This window comes from Chiloscyllium plagiosum, chromosome 12 (genome assembly GCF_004010195.1).
Source record: "Chiloscyllium plagiosum isolate BGI_BamShark_2017 chromosome 12, ASM401019v2, whole genome shotgun sequence".
In the NCBI taxonomy this organism is placed as follows: Eukaryota; Metazoa; Chordata; class Chondrichthyes; order Orectolobiformes; family Hemiscylliidae; genus Chiloscyllium; species Chiloscyllium plagiosum.
Genome location: NC_057721.1, coordinates 61400777 through 61423948, shown reverse-complemented (window position 1 = coordinate 61423948; position 23172 = coordinate 61400777). Strand labels below are relative to the sequence as shown.

The 23172-nt window shown below is 38.8% G+C and overlaps 1 protein-coding gene across 1 annotated transcript; it reads right to left on the bottom strand.

The window, feature by feature from the left end:
• Positions 1-356: 356 nt before the first annotated feature.
• get1 (guided entry of tail-anchored proteins factor 1) lies at positions 357-23080 on the bottom strand. Its single transcript, XM_043701221.1, has 5 exons — positions 22611-23080; positions 6943-7108; positions 5106-5173; positions 2890-3004; positions 357-1732 (listed from the first exon to the last, which is right to left on the bottom strand). The coding sequence occupies exons 1-5, from the start codon at positions 22698-22700 to the stop codon at positions 1659-1661; spliced, it is 513 nt and encodes a 170-aa protein (XP_043557156.1). The 5' UTR covers positions 22701-23080; the 3' UTR covers positions 357-1658.
• Between the last annotated feature and the right edge of the window lie 92 nt (positions 23081-23172).

The window sequence follows — 23172 nt, the reverse complement described above, 5'->3', positions numbered from 1 at the left end:
ACTGCTAGGCTGCCTCAAGTCTGAATGCTTCCCTTCAAAGAATGAATAGTGAATACCCAAGGACAATGTTCGCATGCTTATAACATGATAGAGATATTCAGCGACTTATTTTTAATCATGAAAGGAAGGCTGGAATAGCTTGCTACATCCCATTCTCATCCAATACCTCTCATTTCCATTTGACAGCTATCAGGATACAAAACAGCCTGAGTTTTGCCACTTCAGAGATGGCGAAAAGGTGGGAGACCTCTTTGTCCATACAACAAAGGTAATAAATAAGTCTTCCAAAAGATCTGCATCTAAACAGTTTAACAGCACATCATTCTGTACATTTTCCCCAATCAGCGGAGCTGATCAGCGGAGCTTTGACACAACAATATTTTGAACCATAAAGCAAAGTAGATCTAAAACACTATGTTCAAACAACTCCTATCAGAAAATCTAAAGCTTTATTCTAAAAAGCAGATTAAACAACCTGCATACAAATGAGTACTCCCTATTTCTCAGACATAGATTCTGTAGCACATAGCCAAGGAAACTACATTCAAGGTCCAGTAATTTCCTAGTTTGTTTGTGAACTTTGCAACTCATCTTCAAGCGGGGTTTGACTCTCATTGGAAAATTGTACTGACAATGATACTTACACATGGCAAGATTCAACATTTAAAATGCTGATAAATATCATTAGCACAAAATACCCAAGTTCTTAGTAAAGTCAACAATTAGTCTGCAACATATTGTTAAAACACTACAGATTGTTCAAATTTAGGTCTCTAGCAACAATATATAAATTAAATTAATAAATACCTCTCTCTCCTTACTAAAAATAATGCAATTGACAGTTTTAGTTCGAAGTCTTTCTTGGGATCCAGGACAGAATGCATTTAATTTTAAAACTGTAAAAAGACCACTAATCATTGGACATGTGGATCTTTAGCCCAATGCCATAGCACAGATTCTTCTCCTGCCTCTCTACTGTCAATGCCAATGTTACAGATTTAACCCTCCATGGAGGTCCCGTTCAAGTTTTATTTCAAAAGAAGTAAAACCTGACCTGAAACATTGACTCAATTGCTCTATATAGTTGCTGCCTAACCTGTTGGGTTTTTCTAGCAGTGTCTATCTTTATCTTCCTTCAATTACTTAGTTTCTGTCAGCACTATTTTTAAATCTTCAAATGTAAAGAGTTATCATTTTAAACAAATTGCTATGCGATGCAAAACAATGATCCAATAAATATATGGCAACCTCCTAGATTGCAACACCTGTACAAAACCAATAAACTCAACATCAGGATATGAATTAGTACATACAGACCACCAAAAACAGTTTGGCATCACAACTTATAATTGTTTTCTCAGACTTTAAAAACTATAAACAATCATTCAGAACTATCCCCAAATACCCTTTTCTAATTTGAAATGAATTTTAAAACCGATCAATCCTATTATATTGGTCCCCAAAATTGATATGCTTGACAAAGTTTGTTTCTGGACATTCGTTCATATCCCCAATTTAAATCAAAGCAGTTAAAAAAACTTTACAAAATGATATTGCAAATAATTTAGAAACCACAACGATTTAAAAAAAAAAAATTGATTCCAGAAGGGGAGCTGGCAAAATAATAAATACAGGTCTTGAATTCCCAGCATCACAGTTCAGGTGAATGGCTGTAACGCTACAGCCACAACTTTATTGCAGACCAAGAGCCAGCATGTGATTCCAACTCCACCTGCAAAAACAAAGACATGTTCGATGCACACCCTGATACAAAGTCCTATGTATTTATGACAAGAATCCACCAATTACTGTGGAATCACCAAATTAAGAAGCATAACCTGTGTTGTCCTCTGTAAACCAGAGGTAAAATATTCACACAGGCAAAGTTAGCTAGGAAAACCAAAATCTTTCTGCTCAGCCCTCCCTCCCCTGACGAGAATGGTGTACAGGACAAAATTGATTCTCTGCAAGATATAAACAATTAGCTGCTCCAAAGGAGTTGAGTACAAGTGATGATTTAGAAATTGTGACGATCCACATGTTTACCAAAAGCTTCTGCTGGTAACTGTTGGAATTTGATGGGAATTAACTTGGTGAATTTCTATTGAATTTGTTGCAAAGATTTTGCTTTGGACATCTCATGTTTAAGAGTCCTACCCCATGGTTGCAAGTCTTCAAACCAATTAAACAAAAAACAAAGTTCATTTGACATCAAGATTTCTATCTTTCAATAATTTTCCATTTATGAGAAGTAGCAATCGTGACACAAATGGGGCAGTGAAGGATTTAGTTATGGGAAAAGAATGAAAAAATCCATTATGTCACTAGCTCACCTGGAAATGATGCTGTATTCAGGGATGATTTAGCATTGATAAAATTTTTCAAATTTTTTTTGTCTTGCACTCCAGTATAATTCACATGAAATACCAATGTAAAAGGGAAAATAATCTCTCTTATACAATTTGTGAAGTGTGTTAATTGATTGACAAGTTAGCTAATTTGTATCGTGATGACCAACAGTTAACTGCCCAGTTTAGTTTAAATTTGAACAAGGCAGTTGACTACTAGTCACAGCATTCCCAAGAAATGAACCAGAGAATAGCTGTCACCTATTATGTCAAGTTGAAAAAGGCACTGAAGTACTTACGTTATTTCTATCTACAAACAGAACCTAATTTATTAATCTATGTAGCTTCTGCCACATGCAAACACACCACAGTGTGCACCAGACCGCCTTAAATTGCTTGGAAGTATAATGTTCAACATACTCAGGGTTATTGAGTAAATGATGTCCAATCGCATAATTGCATTTGTAATTTTTGTACGCCTGGGCTGGTTGGAAATGGTCAGATCAATTTAAAATGAAACTGTTCTTAAAACATACTGCACCTTCTACTCCAGTTGGGAAAGCTACCATCCGCTCCAAAGGTGCCATCCATTTTTGTGGAAGCACAGCAACAGGTTCTGAATAATATTTCAATATCAGGGAAATCATTAAAACTGCCTGGAAGAGAATAATCATTTAATAATTTACACAGTGGTGAATTCACCAAATATCAAGATAATTACTCCAACTTGAGCACTTTTCCAAAAGGTATTCTTTTGGAATATACCTTTATCAACAACCAGTCATAACAACATATATTTGGTGATTCAAATCACAGCATGTGCTGTTCTAACAACATTGGTGCTACTAAATTAGGGGGCAGTACTACTGAAAGTAAATGTGATCACTGCAGGAAGTATGTGCAGTGCACAAAACTTTAGATATATTATCAATGGATTTACCTTCCAATTTTCCATCTCCAAAAAGGGAAAAAACTGGACTTTCTTATTATCTGGGTTAGAACACATTATCTACCAAAAACTATTTCTGTTATTCTTGAGTTAGGCTCTTATCACAAACAGGAAATTCATCATTTTCCCCCCAATTATGCAGACAACCTGCTGTAAAGATCACACCGATTTCTGTGCTGTCAGCAAATAAGCTCAACTTTGATTCTATCCTCTTTCAGAGTCTCACAATACAATACATGAACAGCACAAGTTAAAAAATGGCTGATTCATTGGGCTAAAATCTAAATCTGAATGATGTGAAAGTTCGCCCTCTTTGTCTAAATTCTTTGCCAGTAATATACATCTTGTGTACAATCTGAACAGGACTGAAGTCGGGATTTTAGACTGCAAATCAAAGTAGCACACACTGACAAAATAAGCAGATATCACACAAATGCAACAAGACTTTTTTTAAAAAAAGTTCGGGATGGAGGCACATTGTTAAGATAAGGAAGCTACGTGGTTGGAACAGTGGAGATCAGTGGTTAGCACTGCTGCCTCACAGCGCCAAGGACGCTAGCTTCCTTGGATTCTAGCTTCAGGCGACAGTCTGTGTGGAGTTTGCACATTCTCCCAATGTCTGTGTAGGTTTCCCCCAGGTGCTCCGGTTTCCTTCTACCAGTACAAAGATGCACATGTTAGATGAATTCCTTGTGCTAAATTGCCCATAGTATTCAGGGATATTCAGGTTAGGTGCAATAGTCAGGGGTAAATATAAGGTAGGGGCAATGGGTTTGGGTGGGCTACTGCTCTGAGGGCTGAAGAGCCTGTTTCCACACTGAAGGGATTCAATGATATTCAGTGACATACTTGACTCTGCATCTAGGATAAATCAACGCTGGCATAGTCAAAAAAAAAATGTTTAACCACTCAATAACATTAATTACTGAACAAGGCAGAATCCAGAGTGAAACCTGTTGCAATGGACTGTAAATTTTAATTTTGCAATTTGGTTATCAAGGTGGTCAGTCATTAAACATATTCATTTGGGATGACAATATACTTTTAACAAAAAAGAACAGTAAGTTCATTACACAAAAGACAATACATGACAATATTTAGAAGATTTTATTAACAGCGCAAACAACTACCCAAGCAATATTCATATGGAATCAGTGTCTGTAAAGAAGTACCAGTCCTATCTTCATTTTAAAATATCTTACTCAATCACAAGCATTTCCTTTTGGCTTTTTTTTTTTGCACATTGTCTATTTGGACTACTAAAACAGTTCTTCAGGCTCAGATCGCCTGGAGATTGCAAAAACTAAACTGTCCTTTTGCAGTTATAAATCTTTTCCATATTCTGAACTGAACCTAGTTATAGCTTCTGACTGGTCTTTCTGGTCATAAAAGGTCAATTTCATAAACACTTCAATAATTTCATGAAGTAGCAGATCCCATTAATTATCTCAAGTCACTTGCTTTTCTAGAAATGCTGTTTTGAACTTAAAATGGACTTTGATTTGTAAAACAAAAAAAGGTCACTTTCACAAAACTAAAACCAAAAATCTATTTACCTCCACTTTAGTACAAAGTTCCCAAATGATAATAATATAAAATCAAAGCTTCATGACATATTGCCTACCCTAAATGAGCAAATCTTTCACACTTGTATTTATATAGACCTTTGTCACAGAAACTTAAGTTATTGTTTATAACTTGGCAATCACTTTCTGAAAGAGCTCACTAACAGCAACAGGATGACTACTTTTGATGAACAGGTCAAAATTCAAATTCTACATCTATTTTTTAAAAAAATGCATACTCACCTGCACAATGTAAAACACAATATTCACCACCCACTTGATTTTTGCTAACTGTGCCGTTCTTGTTTTGACTACAAAAGAAAAATTTCTGCTCAGTACAGTGTTTTAGACAATTGAGAGAAGATAATCCATTTAGAAACAGTAAGATCCTAACTAGTGCAAACCAAAATTCATCACTTTATAAGATCAAAAAAAAAAGTGCATGTCTTTGAGCAGCTCTCAATGGACGAAGGAGCAGCGCTTCGAAAGCTTGTGATTTTAAATAACCTGTTGGACTATAACCCGGTGTCATGTGACTTCTGACTTTGTAAGCCCAGTCCAACACTGGCATGTCCACATAATTAGAATTAACTAATCCTGATAAGTGGATACCATCAGCAAAACTGACCAATTTCCATTGAGCACAATGCATTCCCTCAAAGTGTGATGGCAGCAGGTTGAATAAATCACTTTCAAATCTGAATTTGACAAACTCGGAAAGGGAAAATACTGCAAGATGATGGAAAAAGACTAACATTAATTAGAATTTTTTTTTTTCCAAAAAAGGGCCAGTATTTGGCTCAATGGGCCAAACTGTAGCCTTTTCTGCTGCAATATGCTATGTTGCTATGGATTGCAGAACCACAGTAAATTAGAAAGATCAAGTCTTTCTAATACAAGAGATACAAGAGAATCAATTAGAAAAGAGAAAAAGTGTGAAAACAAAATGAAAAAAAAACAAGTTCGCCACTCAACTGTCCATAAAACATTAATCAAGGATGATGCTAGTTTCACAATCTGTCCCCATTTTTTTCAGATAATAGTTGTTAGTAGTGATTCCATTATTGCTATTTACTGTTCTGGAGCCTTTATTTGTTTCTCGTCACATTTGCCTTTTGCCTTACACCACCATTTCAAAAGCTGTTTAATCACTACTGACCTTCACTTTTATCACAGACCTTCCCTTTTGTTCTTTTCTCACTTTCCCAGCCTCAACTTGTTTAAAACTTGTTAAATACTGCTTTGGCCACTGCACCAAATGGTGTATGGGAGAAGTATCTATTAATCTTGAACTTCTTGTAACTCTGACAAAAAGTCATCGACCTCATGTGTTAAATCTGTCATGCCTCAGATGCTGCCACGCCTGCTGAGTACGTCGTTTTCTATTCTTATTCCAGATTTCCACCAACTGCAATGGTTTGCTTTTGCTTAAATAAATTTCTTTATGTGTGTTTTGGAAAATAAAAAGTACCATCTTGATGGCTTAAAGGAAAATCTCAAGGAAAGAAGCAGAGTCTTGACCTGAAGCGGAGTTAATTAATTTCAGCAAGGGAAATGGTACTGGTCACATGAACAAATGAAGGTGTGTGGGGCAGGAAGAGCAGTGGAAATGTTCATAACTGGAACCTATAGAGACATGCTGAATGTTAGGTGTGAACATGGAAAGACGAGATGGATTGGATCTGCGTGTCACCACACCCTGTTGGCAATAAACTTTACGACTCCCACATGAACAAAGCATGAGGGCGTGGCTGCAGAACTACATCGCTGAGAGAGTTGATGACTTCAGAAAAATGGGTAAAAATAGTGCTGAATAATATTGTATTTAAGATCCCCCGAGGCGGAGTTGATGAAAGGGAAAAAGGAATAGAAAGAAAACCAAAAGTAATTCAGACAAATCTAAATTCAAAACATAATCCTCCAAATCCTCTTCCAAAAATGTCACGATAGCGAGAGAGTGTGGGGAAGCTACAATAATTTTTGGTTCCTCAATCTTTCAGTTCTTCAGCTAGTGAGTTGTTAGTTTTGTTTAAACTTTTGCCTGCTGCACTCTTACAAAGGGAAACAGGTTTCTCAGTACCGTGAGTTTTCAGTTTGTCAGTCATTTTGTTTATCTTGCGCTCCAGTCGTGCATATCTGGCAAACTCATCCATCATGCTGATTGTTGCCAACTCCTGCTTCATATTTCCAATTTCATATCTCATTTGGAGCTCAGTCTCTCCATCTTTTTGCAAAAGTTTGGCCACCTGAAAAAGACACCAGAATAAAAAAAAAGTGTGTTTAGTAAAGTACGACTTAAATACCTGTGTATTCAATTAGACACGCTTTGTGCCTCTTCAGCACAAAATCACAAGTGTTACAGTATAAAAGGCGGCCATTATGGTAAATTGCCATCTGCACCAGCTCTCTAAATAAGCATCATGACTTGGTGCCAACCTCCTGCCTGTTTCCCATACTCTTACATATTGTTTCTATTTAAACAATCATCTCGTGTCATCTTGAATGCCTTAATTGAACCTGCCTCCACCACACTTTCAGGCACTGCATTCTCGACTTGAATCACTTGTTATAGGTCAAAGACTTTTTTCCCCCTTGCATTTACTTCCTTTGCAAATCACTTATGTGCCCCCTTATTCTTGAGCATTGAGTGGGCGGTTTCTCTCCTATTTCTTCCATCCAGCATCCTCATAATTTTGAGGAAATATATCACATCTCCTCTCAGCTTCTTCTATTCAAGAACAGTACCAACATTTGACAATGGTACACAGGAGCAGAATTAGGCCAACTGGCCCATCTGGTCTGCTCCATCATTTGAGCATGGCCAATATATTTCTCAATCCCAGTCTCCTGTCTTCTCCACCTAACCCTTGATCTTCTTACTATTCAAGAATCTATTTAGCTGTCTTAAAAATATACAATAACTTGGCTCCCACAGCCTTCTGTGGCAATGAATTCCACAGGTTCTATTACCCTCTGGCTGAAAAAAATCCTCCTCAATTCAGTTCTCAAGGATTGCCCCTTCACTCAGACTGTTCAATTTATCCTCACTGAAGTTTCTCATAACTGGAGATTTCTTGTAGATGTTTTGCACACTCTCCATTACATTCACATTCTCCTTATGGCGTGGCGCTCAGTTCACAACACTCTAGTTGAGATCCAACAACTGTCTTATACAAATCAGTCATAATCTCAGTGCTTTTGTACTGTATGCTCCTACTAACAAGAATGAGGATACTGCATGCTTTACTGACTGTTCTCACTACCCATCCTTCCACCTTCAATGATCTGTGCACATGTACACCAAGGTCCCTACGCTCCTGCACCTCCTTAGAAATGCATCCTCTATGTTATTTTGTCTGTCTGTCTGTCTGTGTTCTTCCTACCAAAATGCAGCACCCCAGACATTTCTGTATGGAGTTCAACTGTCACCTATCCATTCACTGCACTAATCTGCGCATGCCCTTTTGGGGTTCTACACATTTACAGTTTACTTTACCTCTTTTCAGTTTAGTTCTTCCAAGCCTCAGAAAAATCCATAAAGTTTGAAATGATACCCTGCATACCATGGAAAAAATGAGGACTGCAGATGCTGGAGATCAGAGTGGAGACTGTGGTGCTGGAAATGCATAGGTCAGGCAGCATCCGAGGAGCTTATGTCCAAAATGTCAATTCTCATGCTCCTCAGATGCTGCCTGAACTGCTGTGCTTTTCCAGTACCACACTCTTGACCCTGCACATCATGATCAAGATCATTTGACTCTATCAGGAAAAGTATGGAAGAACTCCATTATAAATCTTCCTCTAGCCTGAATAATAACCAATGACCAATACTTGATTTCCTGAAGGAGCAAATTACTGGCGATGCTAGAATCTGTACTGAAAACAAAAAAAAATTCTAGAAATCAGTGGTTCAGGCAGCATCCATAGAAAGAGAAGATGCTAATGTCTAGATGACTCTTCAGAACTTTGTTTCCGATTATTTTATTATTATCTTGCAACATGAATTAAAATGTTTTTTGCATAAATCTCTGCATGGCACTGTATAGAGTATCTTCTGAAAGTTTATGTACACATCAAAACATCCAACACCACACTTAGAGAATGCAGGAGGCTGGCTAGGAGTGGGTGAGAATAGTCTTATGTTTTAAAAAAAAGGATAAGGATCTTAACAGCAGAGGCAGAAACAGATGTTAGTGAAATGGAAATAGACATTTAATTGTTAAGATTGGAATTTGATTGAAAGCTCATCCTCTGCTAGCTCTCCCTATTTAGGCTTATGTAGAATGTAACCACTTGGGCAGGGTTAAAACACTTGCAAGCACCTTCAAAGTGCTGAGTGGATAATCCTACTCAGCCTGAGCTCCCCACCATCTGTCTGCCTTCAGCAGAATTCCGTTCAGTTCATACATTAAGTGACAGACCCTGACTGCTTACTGGTAGTCTTAAAGATCTGTGCACCACCTGTAATTTACTAGACAGTGGAAAATTGCTGAGGTAGTCCTATCCAGACAAAAGAGAAAAATACGTCTCATCCTGGACGTGTGCATAACTTCAAGAGGTTCAATATCATTCAGGACAGGATAGCTGATTTATTGGACCCCTACCAACTGGATGTCCATTCAATTTTGACTGTAATACAAATAATCTACATGGTGCATTGTTGAAACTCACCCCGTAGTCTCAACTACCAAGCATAACATACAGAATCATCACCTTCAAGTTAAGAAGCCTAACTTGGGTACACATTAATATTTTCTATTGCCCCTGGATAAGAGTCCTGGTCTTTATTGTCCAATCCCTCTGTGGGATTTATTAGAGCAACTTGAGAAACAAATTAATGCTACCTTATTCACAACCTAAGTACAAACCTTGAAGCTCCCTTTGATATCGTACTAAAACATTAAATCACCAACTTCAGGTATAAATTTCAAAAACGGCAACAAAAGACTAACTTGAATTAACTTAATGAAGTTAAATGCCCAAATCTACAGATTATAGGATGCACTTTCACACTGTTCCTCACAACTCAAGGAGTTGGTTGGAGAAAATCCTGAGGGACAGGATTTAAATGTATTTGGAAAGGCAAGGACCGATTAAGGATAGTCAGCATGGTTTTATGTGTGGGAAATCATGTCTCACTAACTTGATTAGGGTTTTTTTGGAAGAACTAACAAAAAGAATTGATGAGGTGCAGAGGGGTGGACATGATCTATGGACTTCAGTAAGGCATTTGACAAGGTTTGCCATGGGAGACTGGTTAGCAAGATTAGATCTGATGGAATACAGGGAGAACTAGCCATTTGGATACAGAACTGGCTCAAAAGGTAGAAGACAGAGGATGGTGGTGGGGAGTTGTTTTTCAAACTGTAGGCCTGTGACCTGTGGAGTGTCACAAGGTTCGGTGCTGGGTCCACTACTTTTTATCATTTATATAAATTATTTGGATGTGAGCATAAAAAGTATAGTTAGTGAAGTTTGCAGATAACACCAAAGTTGGAGGTGTAGTGGTCAGTGAAGGTTACCTCAGATTACAACGGGATCTTGACCAGATGAGTCAATGGGCTTAGGAGTGGCAGATGGAGTTTAATTTAGATAATTGAGGTGCACTGCATTTTGGGAAAGCAAATCTTTGCAGGATGTACACACTTAATGGCAAGGTCCTAAGGAGTGTTGCTAAACAAAGACCTTGGAGTGCAGGTACATAGCTCCTTGAAAGTAGAGTCACAGGTAGGTAGGATAATGAAGGTGGTGTTTGGTATGCTTTCCTTTATTGGTCAGAGTATTGAGTACAGGAGTTGGGAGGTCATGTTGCGGCTGTACAGGACAATGGTTAGGCTACTTTTGTAATATTGCATGCAATTCTGGTCTCCATCCTATCCAAAAGGATGTTGTGAAACTTGAAAGGTTCAAAAAAGATTTAAGGATGTTGCCAGGATTTGAGCTATAGGTGGAGGCTGGGGCGGTTTTCCCTGGAGCAGAGGCTGAGGGGTGACCATATAGAGGTTTATAAAATCATGAGGGGCATGGATAGGACAAAGTCTTTTCCAGAACTAGAGGGCATAGGTTTAGGGTGAGAGGAGAAAGATATAAAAGAGACCTCAGGGGCAATATTTTCATGCAAAGGGTGCTGGGACCGCAGCTGTTTACAATATACATCAAAACGATTAGATAAAGGCATTAAAAGTAACATTAGCAAATTTGCTGATAACACAAAGCTGGGTGGCAGGATGAAATGTGAGGAAGATGTTATGTGAATACAGGGTGACTCGGACAGATTAGGTGAGTGGACAATTGCATGTCAGATGCCATTTAATGTGGATAAATGTGCAGTTATCCACCTTGGTGGCAAGAACAGGAAGGCAGATTACTACCTAAATGGAGTCAAGTTAGGTAAAGGAGAAGTACGAGATCTAGGTGTTCTTGTACATCAGTCAATGAAAGCAAGCATTCAGGTACAGCAGGCCGTGAAGAAAGCTAATGGCATGCTGGCCTTCATAACAAGAGGAATTGATACTGGAACGATGAAGTCCTCCTGAAGCTGTACAGGGCCCTGCCGAGACCGCCCCTGGAGTACTGTATGCAGTTTTGGTCTCCAAATTTGAGGAAGGACATTCTGGCTATTGAGAGTGTGCAGCGTAGGTTCACAAGGTCAATTCCCAGAATGGCAGGACTATCATATGTTGAAAGATTGGAGTGACTGGGCTTGTACACACTTGAGCGTAGAAGGATGAGAGCGGATCTGATTAATAATCTTATACGTCTCAAAGGATTGGACATCCTGGAGGCAGGAAGCATGTTTGCACTGATGTGGGGAGTCCAGAAGCAGAGGACACAGTTTAAAAATAAAGGGTAGGCCATTTAGAACAGAGATGAGGAGAAACTTCTTCACCCAGAGAGTAGTGGATATTTTGGATGTAGGTTTGCTCGCTGAAAGGTTCATTTCCAGATGTTTCGTTACCCTACTAGGTAACATCTTCAGTGGGCCTCAGGCAAAGCAATGCTGCAAATCCCTGATTTATATTTATACGTTTAGTTTTCTTTGGGTTGACGATGTCATTTCCTGTGGTGATGTTATTTCCTGTGTTATTTCCATCACCAGGCAATGACATCACCAACCCAAAGAAAATCAAACGTATATATAGAAAGCAGGAATTTTCAGCATTGCTTCGCTTGAGGCCCACTGAAGATGTTACCTAGTAGGGTAACGAAATGTTTGAAATGAAGCTTCTAGCTCAGCGAGCAAACCTACATCCAAAACCTCAACCTGAGCTACAAATCTTCTCAAAACTCACTAAGTAGTGGATATATAGAATGCTCTGCCCCAGAAGGCAATGGAGGCAAAGTCTCTGGATACTTTCAAGAAAGAGATGGATAGAGCTCTTAAAGATAGTGGAATCAACGGTTATGGGGATAAGGCAGGAACAGGATACCGATTGTGGGTGATCAGCCATGATCATAATGAATGGTGGTGCTGGCTGAAAGGGCCAAATGGCCTACTCCTGCACGTATTGTCTATTGTGTATGGAATGCACTGCCAGAGGAAGTGGTGGAGGCTAGTACAACTGCAACTTTAAAAGGCATCTGAATGGGTGTTAGAATAGGAAGGGTTTACAGGGATACCGGTCAAATGCTGACAAATGGGACGAGATTAGGATGGGATATCTGGTCAGCATGGATGTGTTGAACCGAAGGGTCTGTTTCCGTGCTGTACATCTATGACTCTGATTTTGTTGAGAAAGCAAATATCACAGGGTAAACCAACAGTACTGTTTTACAACTTAGTACCTGACTAGAGTAGCACAGCATTCCTTGCCATTCCATGGTTGGCAAAGCTGTTCTTTGTTGAACACTTTGCAATAGATAGCTGAAGACAGCACTGAGAAGTGAGGGAAACTGTCACTGGATTTTAAAAAAATTAATAGGAAAAAAGCCCCAAGTGACAAAAGAGTTCACTTTAAATTGAATCCTCATTTTCATAAGTCATAATCTTTATGTGACGTTGCAAAATATATCACTTCAGAAAGGAATTAAAACTAGAATAGGTAAAGATTCAAGCTGATTTTTACAAAAAAGTGTACAAGGTCTGAATACAAGGTCATCATATATTATATAGTATTTTTTTTAAAAAGAACTAGTGTCAGTCGAAAAACAAATCTTAGGATTGGGTTCCAACAGCAAATGGGAAAAGACCTTGTTGCCTAGAGCTGGATTTGAAAGTTAAATCACTCCCAATCCAATTTACGCACGCAAGATTAATTCCACACGTGGACCAGACTTACACCATCCTGCATCAGGAAAAGATGCAAACACAATCATTCTGGAAAGGTCAACAGTACTTTAGTTCCAGTCTACAATCTTATTAAGATACAAAAACTTGAAGGAACTCAATGTTACAACCAGACATTAATGGTGATGTTTTTTCCACATTAAAATTACATCTAGTAGATCTGTAGTTTTTCTAATCACTAAACTGTTTCAGTCCATAATGGAACCAAATTAATCTCAATCGAATTAATGAGACCTGATGAAATGAATGGACTCAGCAGCTGAAGAAAGTATTGGTTCCAGTTCAATTATATTTTGAGAAACTGTTCTTTCCATTTTGCTCCTCGGAGTCAACACTTTACAGAAAATTGACATCAAAACTGGCAAAAAATAACACACAATTGCCAATGCAGCACACACTAGTAAAGCAGTAGTGGGGTGGAGAGGAAGATACTAGTTAATGATTGACTTAAAAGTGGAGGGAACCTGAACAACTGGCTACATTTGTAATTTCCCATAATACAATATTCCAAGGTACAGATAAAAAAGTCTAGACAGTTGACTTGAAAATCGAGGGGTTTTCAGACTGAAAGGCAATGTAGGTCAATTAAAACAGGGATGATGAGAGAGATGTTGTGCAAGTTAGGATATGAGCAGCATTTTCAATTAGATAAGCTTTACAGGAGATACAAGATAAGGATAGATAGAGATTTTAGCAATAGGCCCAAGGCAGTATAAAGTTGAGTAATATGAGAGAAGGATGTCGGCAGTCTTGGCAACAGAGAGGATGTGGTATCAGAGACGCACCTCAAAGACAAAAAGGAATGGTACTATATTGGACATTTTTGACTCAATGTTTTACTTTTCATATGCACAGTGATCAGATGAGAGAAATCTAATGCAATATTATATTTGGGGCGGTATGGTGGCTCAGCGTTTAGCACTGCTGCCTCACAGTACCAGGTCCTAGGTTCGATTCCAGGCTTGGACAACAGTCTGTGTGGAGTTTGCACATTCTCCCAGTGTGTGTGTGGGTTTCCTCCCACAGGCACTGCTGCCTCTCAGTACCAGGTCCTAGGTTCGATTCCAGCCTTGGACAACAGTCTGTGTGGAGTTTGCACATTCTCCCAGTGTCTGTGTGGGTTTCCTCCCACAGTCACAAAAACGTGCAGGTCAGGTGAATTGGCATCAGTCAGAGGGAAATGGGTCTGGGTGGGTTACTCTTTGGAGGGTCATTGTGGATTGGTTTGGCCTATTTCCACACTAAGGAATCTAATCTAATCATAAAAGGAGTGGTTTTAGAAAATGTTAAGTGGAGGACTAATTGATCATAACCAAGTGGATGCTCATAATTCTATACCAATTGCATGAAAGCAAGCTAAGTTCAAGAAAATAATGAGATTCAAACTAAAGTTAAAAACAAAATAAAAAGCATACATTTTGACAACTCTGGAACCCTAAATTCGAAGTAAAGAAGGATGGGTAACCCACTTTCATCATTGTTTGGATTATATAATATACCAACCAACAGCATTTAGGATTTCAAAGCAAGTATTGTGCATAGATTCCTTTGTGAGTTTTATGTGCAGATAATTTTTTTGGGATAATGACAGCTGGTGGAACGGAAGAGGTTTAGTGAATAGTAAAGATTAATACATAGCCCAAAATGTTAATCTGGCTAAACAATGCATTGCTGGACATGAAGCAGACTGAACATGAATACAACAGTACATCAGCTCTTCTGAATACATATTTATCAATACTTTCTGGAAGAATTTAAATAAATCAGAATATTTTAGAAATTTCCAGAATTATAAATGCTATAGATTGTTGTGGTTCTGTTCACCGAGCTGGAAGTTTTTGTTGCAAATGTTTCGTCCCCTGGCTAGGCGACATCATCAGTGCTTGGGAGCCTCCTGCGAAGCGCTTCTTGGATGTTTCCTCCGGTGTTTATAGTGGGAAACGTTTGCAACAAAAACTTCCAGCTCGGCGAACAGAACCACAACAAGGAGCACCCGAGCTACAAATCTTCGCACAAACTTTGAATGCTATAGATATTCTGATAGATTGGGGCGAGGGCCAAGTTTGAAAACAGGAAAACTGAAAGAAAAGGGATGAGGACTTGGTCACATTGTTCAGGAGTCACATCATTTGCTTCCAGCAGTTAGAAGGAAACAGAGTTTATAGTTGGGAAATTGTGAAGAAAATGCAAAACATAGGACATGATAGGAGATTTTAAGCATCCTTTAAAATTACTGTTAAAGATAGTAGAGGGTGCTGAATTCTTAAAATACATGCAGAAAAAAATCTTGCAGCCTGTATGCAGCAAATCCAGCAAAGGACAGTTTGGATTTGGTACTAGGAATTTAACTTGGAGGTGGAAGTAGTATCAATGGAAAAACATTAGTGGTAGTGATCAATTAGATTTAGTAGTTATGAAATAAAGAATAAAATTTCAAAAAAAGCATACAAATTCCCTTGTCAGATCTGACAATTACTGTATACAAATCGCATCCCATTCTCCACAAGACATTACCCAATTTTAAGTACAGGTATGAAACTATTGCAATCTCCCAAGTCACAAACACAAGACAATTGAAAGTTTTTTCACTGCATCTACAAGAGTCTATGCTCGGAGGACTGTATCATACAAGGATAAACAGACAGCTAGTCCAAATTGGATCAGTATAAAGTCAAACACCAATTTTGATAAGACAGTTGATTCTACATAGCACACCAGTTACAGAAACATAAGGTGGCATATGGGCATTTAGAACAAAGAGGATACTGGTGATGTCAGATGTAGCCTTGCAATCAGACTTAGCCCAATTTGCCAGCAATTGGCCCATATCCCTCTAAACCTTTCCTATTCATGTACCCATCCAGATACTTTTTTTAAAAAAAAGTGTTGTAATTGAACCCATCTCCACCACCTCCTGTAGCAGCTAGTTCCCTCTCTACTTAAACCCATGCCCCTGAGTTTTGGACTCATCTAACCTGGGGAAAGACCTTTCTATTCACCCGATCCATGCCCCTCATGATTTTACAAACCTCTAGAAGGTCACCCCTCAGCTTCAGATGCTCCAGGGAAAAAAGTCCCAGCCCATTCAGCCTCTCTCCATAGCTCAAATACCAGCAGGATCCTTGGAAATCTTTTCACCACCTTCTCAAGTTTAACAACATCCTTCCTACAGGAGGATGACCACAATTTTGTGCAGTATTCCAAACGTGGCCTCATCCTTGCCCTGAACAGCCATAACATGACATCCCCACTTCTACACTCAGTGTTTTGACCAATGAAGGCAAGTGTGCCAAATGCCTTCTTCATCACCTTGTCAACCTATGAATCCACTTTCAAAGACCTACGCATCTGCACTGCTAGGTCTCTGTTCAGCAACACTCCCCAGGGCCCCATTGTTAACTGTACAAGTCCTGCCCTGGTTTGCCGTACCCAAAATGCAACACCTCACATTCACCCAAATTAAACTCCATCTGCCACTCAGCCCATTGGCTCATCTGACTATGATCCTGTTGTGTTTTGAGATAATCTTCTTTACTGGCCACTACACCTCCAATTTTGGCATCATCTGCAAACTTACTAACCATACCTTCTATATTGACATCCAAATAATTTATAATAAAAAAGTGATGAAAAGCAGTAGACACAGCACCAATCATTGTGGCACATTGCTGATCAGTCCTCCAGGCCAAAAAGCAACCCTCTACAACCACTACCCTCTGTTTTCTACCTTCAAGTCAATTTTTTATCCAATTGGTTAGATCCCCCTGTTTCCACGTGATCTAATCTTACTAATCAGTCTACCATGCAGAATCTTGTTGAATGCTTTGCTGAAGTCCACATAGATAACATCTACTGCTCTGCCTACATCACGCTTCTCTGTTAGCGCTTCAACAAACTCAATCAAGTTAGACAGACAATTTCCCACGCACAAAGCCATGCTGACTATCCCTAATTCAATCCTTGTCTTTCCAAATGCATATAAATCCTGTCCCTTAGAATTCCCTCCAACAACTTGCCCACCACCAACGTCAGGCTTACCAGTCTACATTTCCCTTGCTTTTCCTTAGCACCTCAGTGTGACTATCAATGATACAAATATTTCAGCAAGGGGTCGTATAATCCCTTCCCTAGCTTCCCACAAAGTTTAGATTACATTACAGTGTGGAAACAGGCCCTTCAGCCCAACAAGTCCACACCGCCCCGCCGAAGCGCAACCCACCCATACCCCTACATTTACCCCTTACCTAACACTATGGGCAATTTAGCATGGCCAATTCACCTGACCTGCACATCTTTGGACTGTGGGAGGAAACCGGAGCACCCGGAGGAAACCCATGCAGACACGGGGAGAATGTGCAAACTCCACACAGTCAGTCGCCTGAGGCGGGAATTGAACCCGGGTCTCTGGCGCTGTGAGGCAGCAGTGCTAACCACTGTGCCACCCACGGGAAAGTTCTGAGAAACACCTGATTAAGTCTCAGGGATTTATCTATCATTTTGCTTTTTAAGACCTTCAGCATTTCTTCACGAATATGAAATGTTTTCAAGACATTTCCCTAAGTTCCCTAGCTTCCAAGTCCTTCTTCACAATAAATACTGACAAAATATTTGTTTAGTACCTCACCAATCTTCTTTGGTTCCTCATGTAGATAGCCACTCTGATTTCTTCTCCCCCTAGTTCTTTGGATTCTCCTTAACTCTTAATTCTAAAGTTAAGTTTCAAAATCTATTCTTAAAAGAAATCACCATGAGTCAGAAATACATAGTTATTAACTTTGACACAAAAAAACCCTAAATATACAATAACTGATTTTAATATACTTCACAGTTTACATCAATGTAAAACCATAAGAGTAGGAGCTGAAATTAGGCCATTCATTCAATCATGGCTGATATGTTTGTCAACCCCATTCCCCCACTTTGTCCCCATAACTTTTGATACTCAAGAACTTCTCTATCTCAGTCTTAAATATACTCAATGACTTGGCCTCCACAGCCTTCTGTGGCAATGAATTCTGTAGATTCACTGTTCTCTGGCTGAAGAGGTTTCCCCTTATCTCCACTCTAAAAAAGGTCTTCCCTTTACTGCAAGGCTGTGCCCTCGGGTCCTAGTCTCTCCTATCAATGGAAACATCTTCCCAACATCTACTTTGTCCAGGCCATTCAGATTTCTCTATGTTTCAATTAGATCCCCCCATATCCTTCTAAACTCCATTGAGTATAAACCCAGAGTCCTCAAACATTCCTCATATGTTCAGCTTTCCCTGGGACCATTCTCATGCACCTCCTCTGAATGCACTCCAGGGCCAGTTCATCCTTCCTGAGAAATGGGCCCAAAACTGCACACAATACTCCAAAGGTGGTCTGACCAGAGCCTTATAAAGCCTCACATATCCCTGCTTTTATATTCAAAGTCCTCTTAAAAATAAATGCCATCACTGCCTTCCGAACTGGTGGCTCAACCTGCAAGTTTACCGAGAGAATTTGAGACTAAATTGTTTCCAACTGCAGAAAGATAGAGGACAGTACAAATTTGATGCATTTGGTAAAGGTAACAAAAAGATGACAGACTTTTTTTTAGGATTTTCAATGCACTACCTTATGAGTCATGGAAACTACTTAATACATAAATATTTGAAAGAGAAAAATATTGCATGTTTTTGAGAAAACAGACACCGAGTGTGACTAACTGGACTGCTAAACACCGAAGATTACAAAATGTTTAGAAGGAATGCAGGCAAGTGCTTTTCAGACTATCCCAACACTCACCACAACTCCAACCCCACTGATGACATTTCCCATATCATTTACAGTTTATAACAATATATACACACCCACACACAGAAACAAGGTATCACTTAATTAGCATGTAGCCATTACCTATACCCCAATTCCACAGGGCTTTTGCCCGAAATGTCGATTTTCCTGCTCCTGCTGCCTGAACTGCTGTGCTTTTCCAGCATCTGCAGTCCTTGTTCTTACCCAATTCCACTGGGCCTCATGCATCCATGCCAGACCCGACTAGATAATAAAAAAAAAGACTGCATTTCAAAAGAAAAAGCCAGTACTGATTTGATAGGTTCTATCACGGCCTAACCTGGGAGAAAGTGAAGACTGCAGATGCCGGAGATCAGAGTTGAGAGATTGTGCGGTGCTGGAAAATTACAGCAGATCATGCAGCATTCGAGGAGCAGGAGAATCGATGTTTCGGGCAGAAGCCCTTCATCCTGGTGGGACATGGATAGGGTAAATAGGCAAAGTCTCGTCCTTGGGGTCGGGGAGTCCAGAACTAGAGGGCATAGGTTTAGGGGGAGAGGGGAAAGATATAAAAGAGACCCAAAGGGCAACTTTTTCACACAGAGGGTGTATGGAACGAGCTGCCACAGGATGTGGTGGAGGCTAGTACAATTGCAACATTTAAAAGGCATCTGGATGGGTATATGCATAGGAAGGGTTTGGAGTGATATGCGCTGGGTGGTGGCAGGTGGGACTAGATTTGGCTTGGGATATCTTGTCAGCATGGACAAGTTGAACTGAAGGGTGTACATCTCTATGATTTGGGTTAGCTGCTTAGGTCTCTAACCTTTGCTTCTCAAGAGATCATTAAATGAATGACTGGTTGTTCCACAGGTATGAAATAAGCCAAAGGATGGGGTCAGCACTTAAAGCTTCAAAAGGTATTATGGAATTATAAACACAGACAATATAAATGACATAAGAAGTTGCTGGAACAGCTCAGCAGGTCTGGCAGCATCTGCGAATAGACATCAAAGTTAACGTTTTGGGTTTGGTAACCCTTCCTCAGAATTTAGATTTTGCCCATTTTTAATTTAATATAAATGACAGTTGTCTGCTAATTTATTGCTTTAGACAGGTTAAATATATCAAGCTTTAGATATGACCAGATGTGCGTGTTGAACTAGTAATATAATGATCATAATTTGATTTTCTGATTAAAAAAAAGCAAGATCTCTTATTAGATCTCAGCAAGTTTAAAACTGGTTGCATCCACAGTTGATTTAGTTAAATTCTAATCAGAATTGCGCTGATTAAAATGTAAGTGTGCTTGCTTCAACCAGTTGAATTGCATAAGAAACTAAATATTAAGTCATGTTTTCCTAATCCAGAATATGAAAATAATTGTCCAGGTATCAAAGAAAAGGAATTTCAAAAGCAGAATTAATCAATATTGCACATTTTTCAATAGAATGAAAATGACTGTTCAACTTAAAACCCCCAGTAGATTTACATTCCTGTTGCCCTGTTAAGTCAGCATTTGTAACATTGCTCCTTTAAACAACTAAATGCAAGGGCATGACTGTAAAATAATGCTGCAAATCAGGTAGTATTGTACATGGAACTCTGAAGGAATGCAGTTGACTCACAACTATACCTGTCACATTAATGCAATGGTCAAAAATTAAAACCACTAAACTATTCCTGAGCATTTTCATTTGGAATGTGCAAACCTTAAAACAATGTTAAGGCTCAAGCACAACATCTTTAATAAATTTACATTCTTCACAAATAATTTAATGATTCTTCAGACTGCACCCTCCAACAAATACTAAAATGCTCACCTCACTAAATAAACATTTAGTCCAGTCCATAGCAATGGTCATTGGAGACCCCAACATATTACAACAGACGATTGCAAGCTATGTATCCCCACTAACGTGACCATACGTATGGTGTGACTTACCCCATTCCTTCCTATGTGCCAGTAGAGATAACTGTTGTACTAATTTGCTTTCCTCCTCATAATCTACATTTTCTCTGACAATATGATTTCCTTAAAAAGCATCTCAAATCTCAATTCTGATTAGAGATTTCATATTTCAGTATTGTTTAGGATTTAGGCTCCAGTCTAAATGGAGGCATGGATTCTTATCCCACTACTGCCACATGCACTGTTGGTTTTTGTCGCAGACTTGGTGGGCCGAAAGGCCTGTTCTTGTGCTGTATTGGATAATACAGCAATTAATTTCAAAATGCAAAGGGTTCAAAAAGGTCTCCGAATGAAGTTACACACACACACACAAATGCTTTGATCCCACACTGCAACTCCTGCATTTCAGGTGACTGTGAACTGCAATTTTGTATCCTCACACTTTCTCAATGAAGTTCAAGTAGTGGCAAAAACAAAGTGAAGGAACAAATCATAGCAGTATAAATCAGTCAGCATGTTCTGAGAAAAAGGAAGCATGCCACCATTCAATTTTTGTTATCCATTTTGCTAGTATATTTTAATCCTTAGCCAAAAAATTTAGCCCACTTCATCTCTTTTGGATCTGACGATTGTACCCAACAGAATTGGTAATAAATGGTTTGACACCGTTTCAAATAAAAAATATACAGCACGTTGTGAAGTTGTGAGCCTTCATTTCATCCTGGAAATATTTCTGGGAGAGGATACAGAAGAAAAATTGGTAGTTTGCCCCTCCATTTCAATCTCAAAAATGGTTAAAGTCAAAAAGAAACTTACTTATTTTTAAACATTGATCTACTGAACTTGCTCTTCAATTAGCAATATTTAATTCAGCAATGTCAATTTTAATTAAGCATCAAGTTGCCAGAAACATTTCAAATTTGAAGAAATTAATTTCTGAACCTTCAACTCATTCAATCTGTACATGACAAATATTGAACATATTAATTTCACCACTGAACCCGTAGACAATAAAATTAAACTATGAAAACATTTTGTTGTAACATTGCCTAAACCACCATTTAAAGTCTTAGTTTCTGAAGGTATTAGTAGCTATGTTTAACATAATACCCAATTTACTGTATCTTTTTTGTAATCACAATCTGGATTTTTAAAAAGAAATCATTGTAAATTTTATTCATCTTCCTTAAACCACATAATAAGTCACAGATCATAAAGTTTCAGTCTACAAAAAGGCAAATAAAAACCACAGGCTTCCAGAAACGTACTGTACATATTTCCCCTAGCTGTTGGCAATTACAAGCGAGACCCCCCACGATAAGAACTGCGGTTGATATAAATCAGAAACAAGAAACTGCTGGAAAAAACTCAGCAGGTCCGGCAGCATCTATGGAGAGAAATCAGAGTTTAGCGTCAGGTCCAGTGATCTTAATTTAACACAAGCATCATTCATTGCAGTTTATGACACACTTTAATCCACAGATTTAAATAACTCTGGCTCCATTTGTAAATACAGTATAAAGTACAAGTGACTTAACATTGTTGAAAAGGAATCGCTACTGAGAACGTTTGCTTTAAATGCGTTTTATGTTTATATAAGGACAGCAACGTATCTAAATTATACAAAATATCTTCCAAAATTTTACTGCGTTTTACACACCTAATTAAACATTTTTCTTCATTGCAATATCTGTACAGAAAAAAAACATTAAAATGTGTAATATATATACTGCATTTTTTACAAAAGTACTCAACTATCATTGTTAGTCTAGACTTGCAAACAAATACTTACAAGTGAGGAAAGGGTTGGCAGTAGCATCTTGAACAGACTACATAACAAAACTGAGCCAAGCACTAACAACCACGCACAGCTCTCCGCCATGTTGCTATCATTTAACCCCACCCAAAAAAAAGCTCACGGTTACAGCCGCAAATGGAGTTAAACTCCAGTCATTCCTCGCAAATGGTACCCTCCACTAATAACGAATTTCATCAGTAAGGCAATTTGAGTGGAGCACAACAATTTTTTAAAAAACTACAGGGGAGGGTTATAAATGATTTAATGCATACACGTTAGAAATAATCGCTTGGATTTGAAATTTGCAATCACAGATGGGTTTCACTATGCCTTTGTTGAAAACAGCAAAACGTGTAGAAACCAGAGAGCGAAACAGCTTCCAATCAGCATTGCTTCTCTCCACGTACCCCCCCCCCAAAAAAAAACATCAAACAGGCCGCACAGCGCGGGGCTGCGAGATTGACAGCCATTCTGCACCAATCAACTCGCTATCTATGTTTTGAATGCATGTTAATACGATTGGACAGCCAATCGGCGCCCGGGACTTGGCATCATG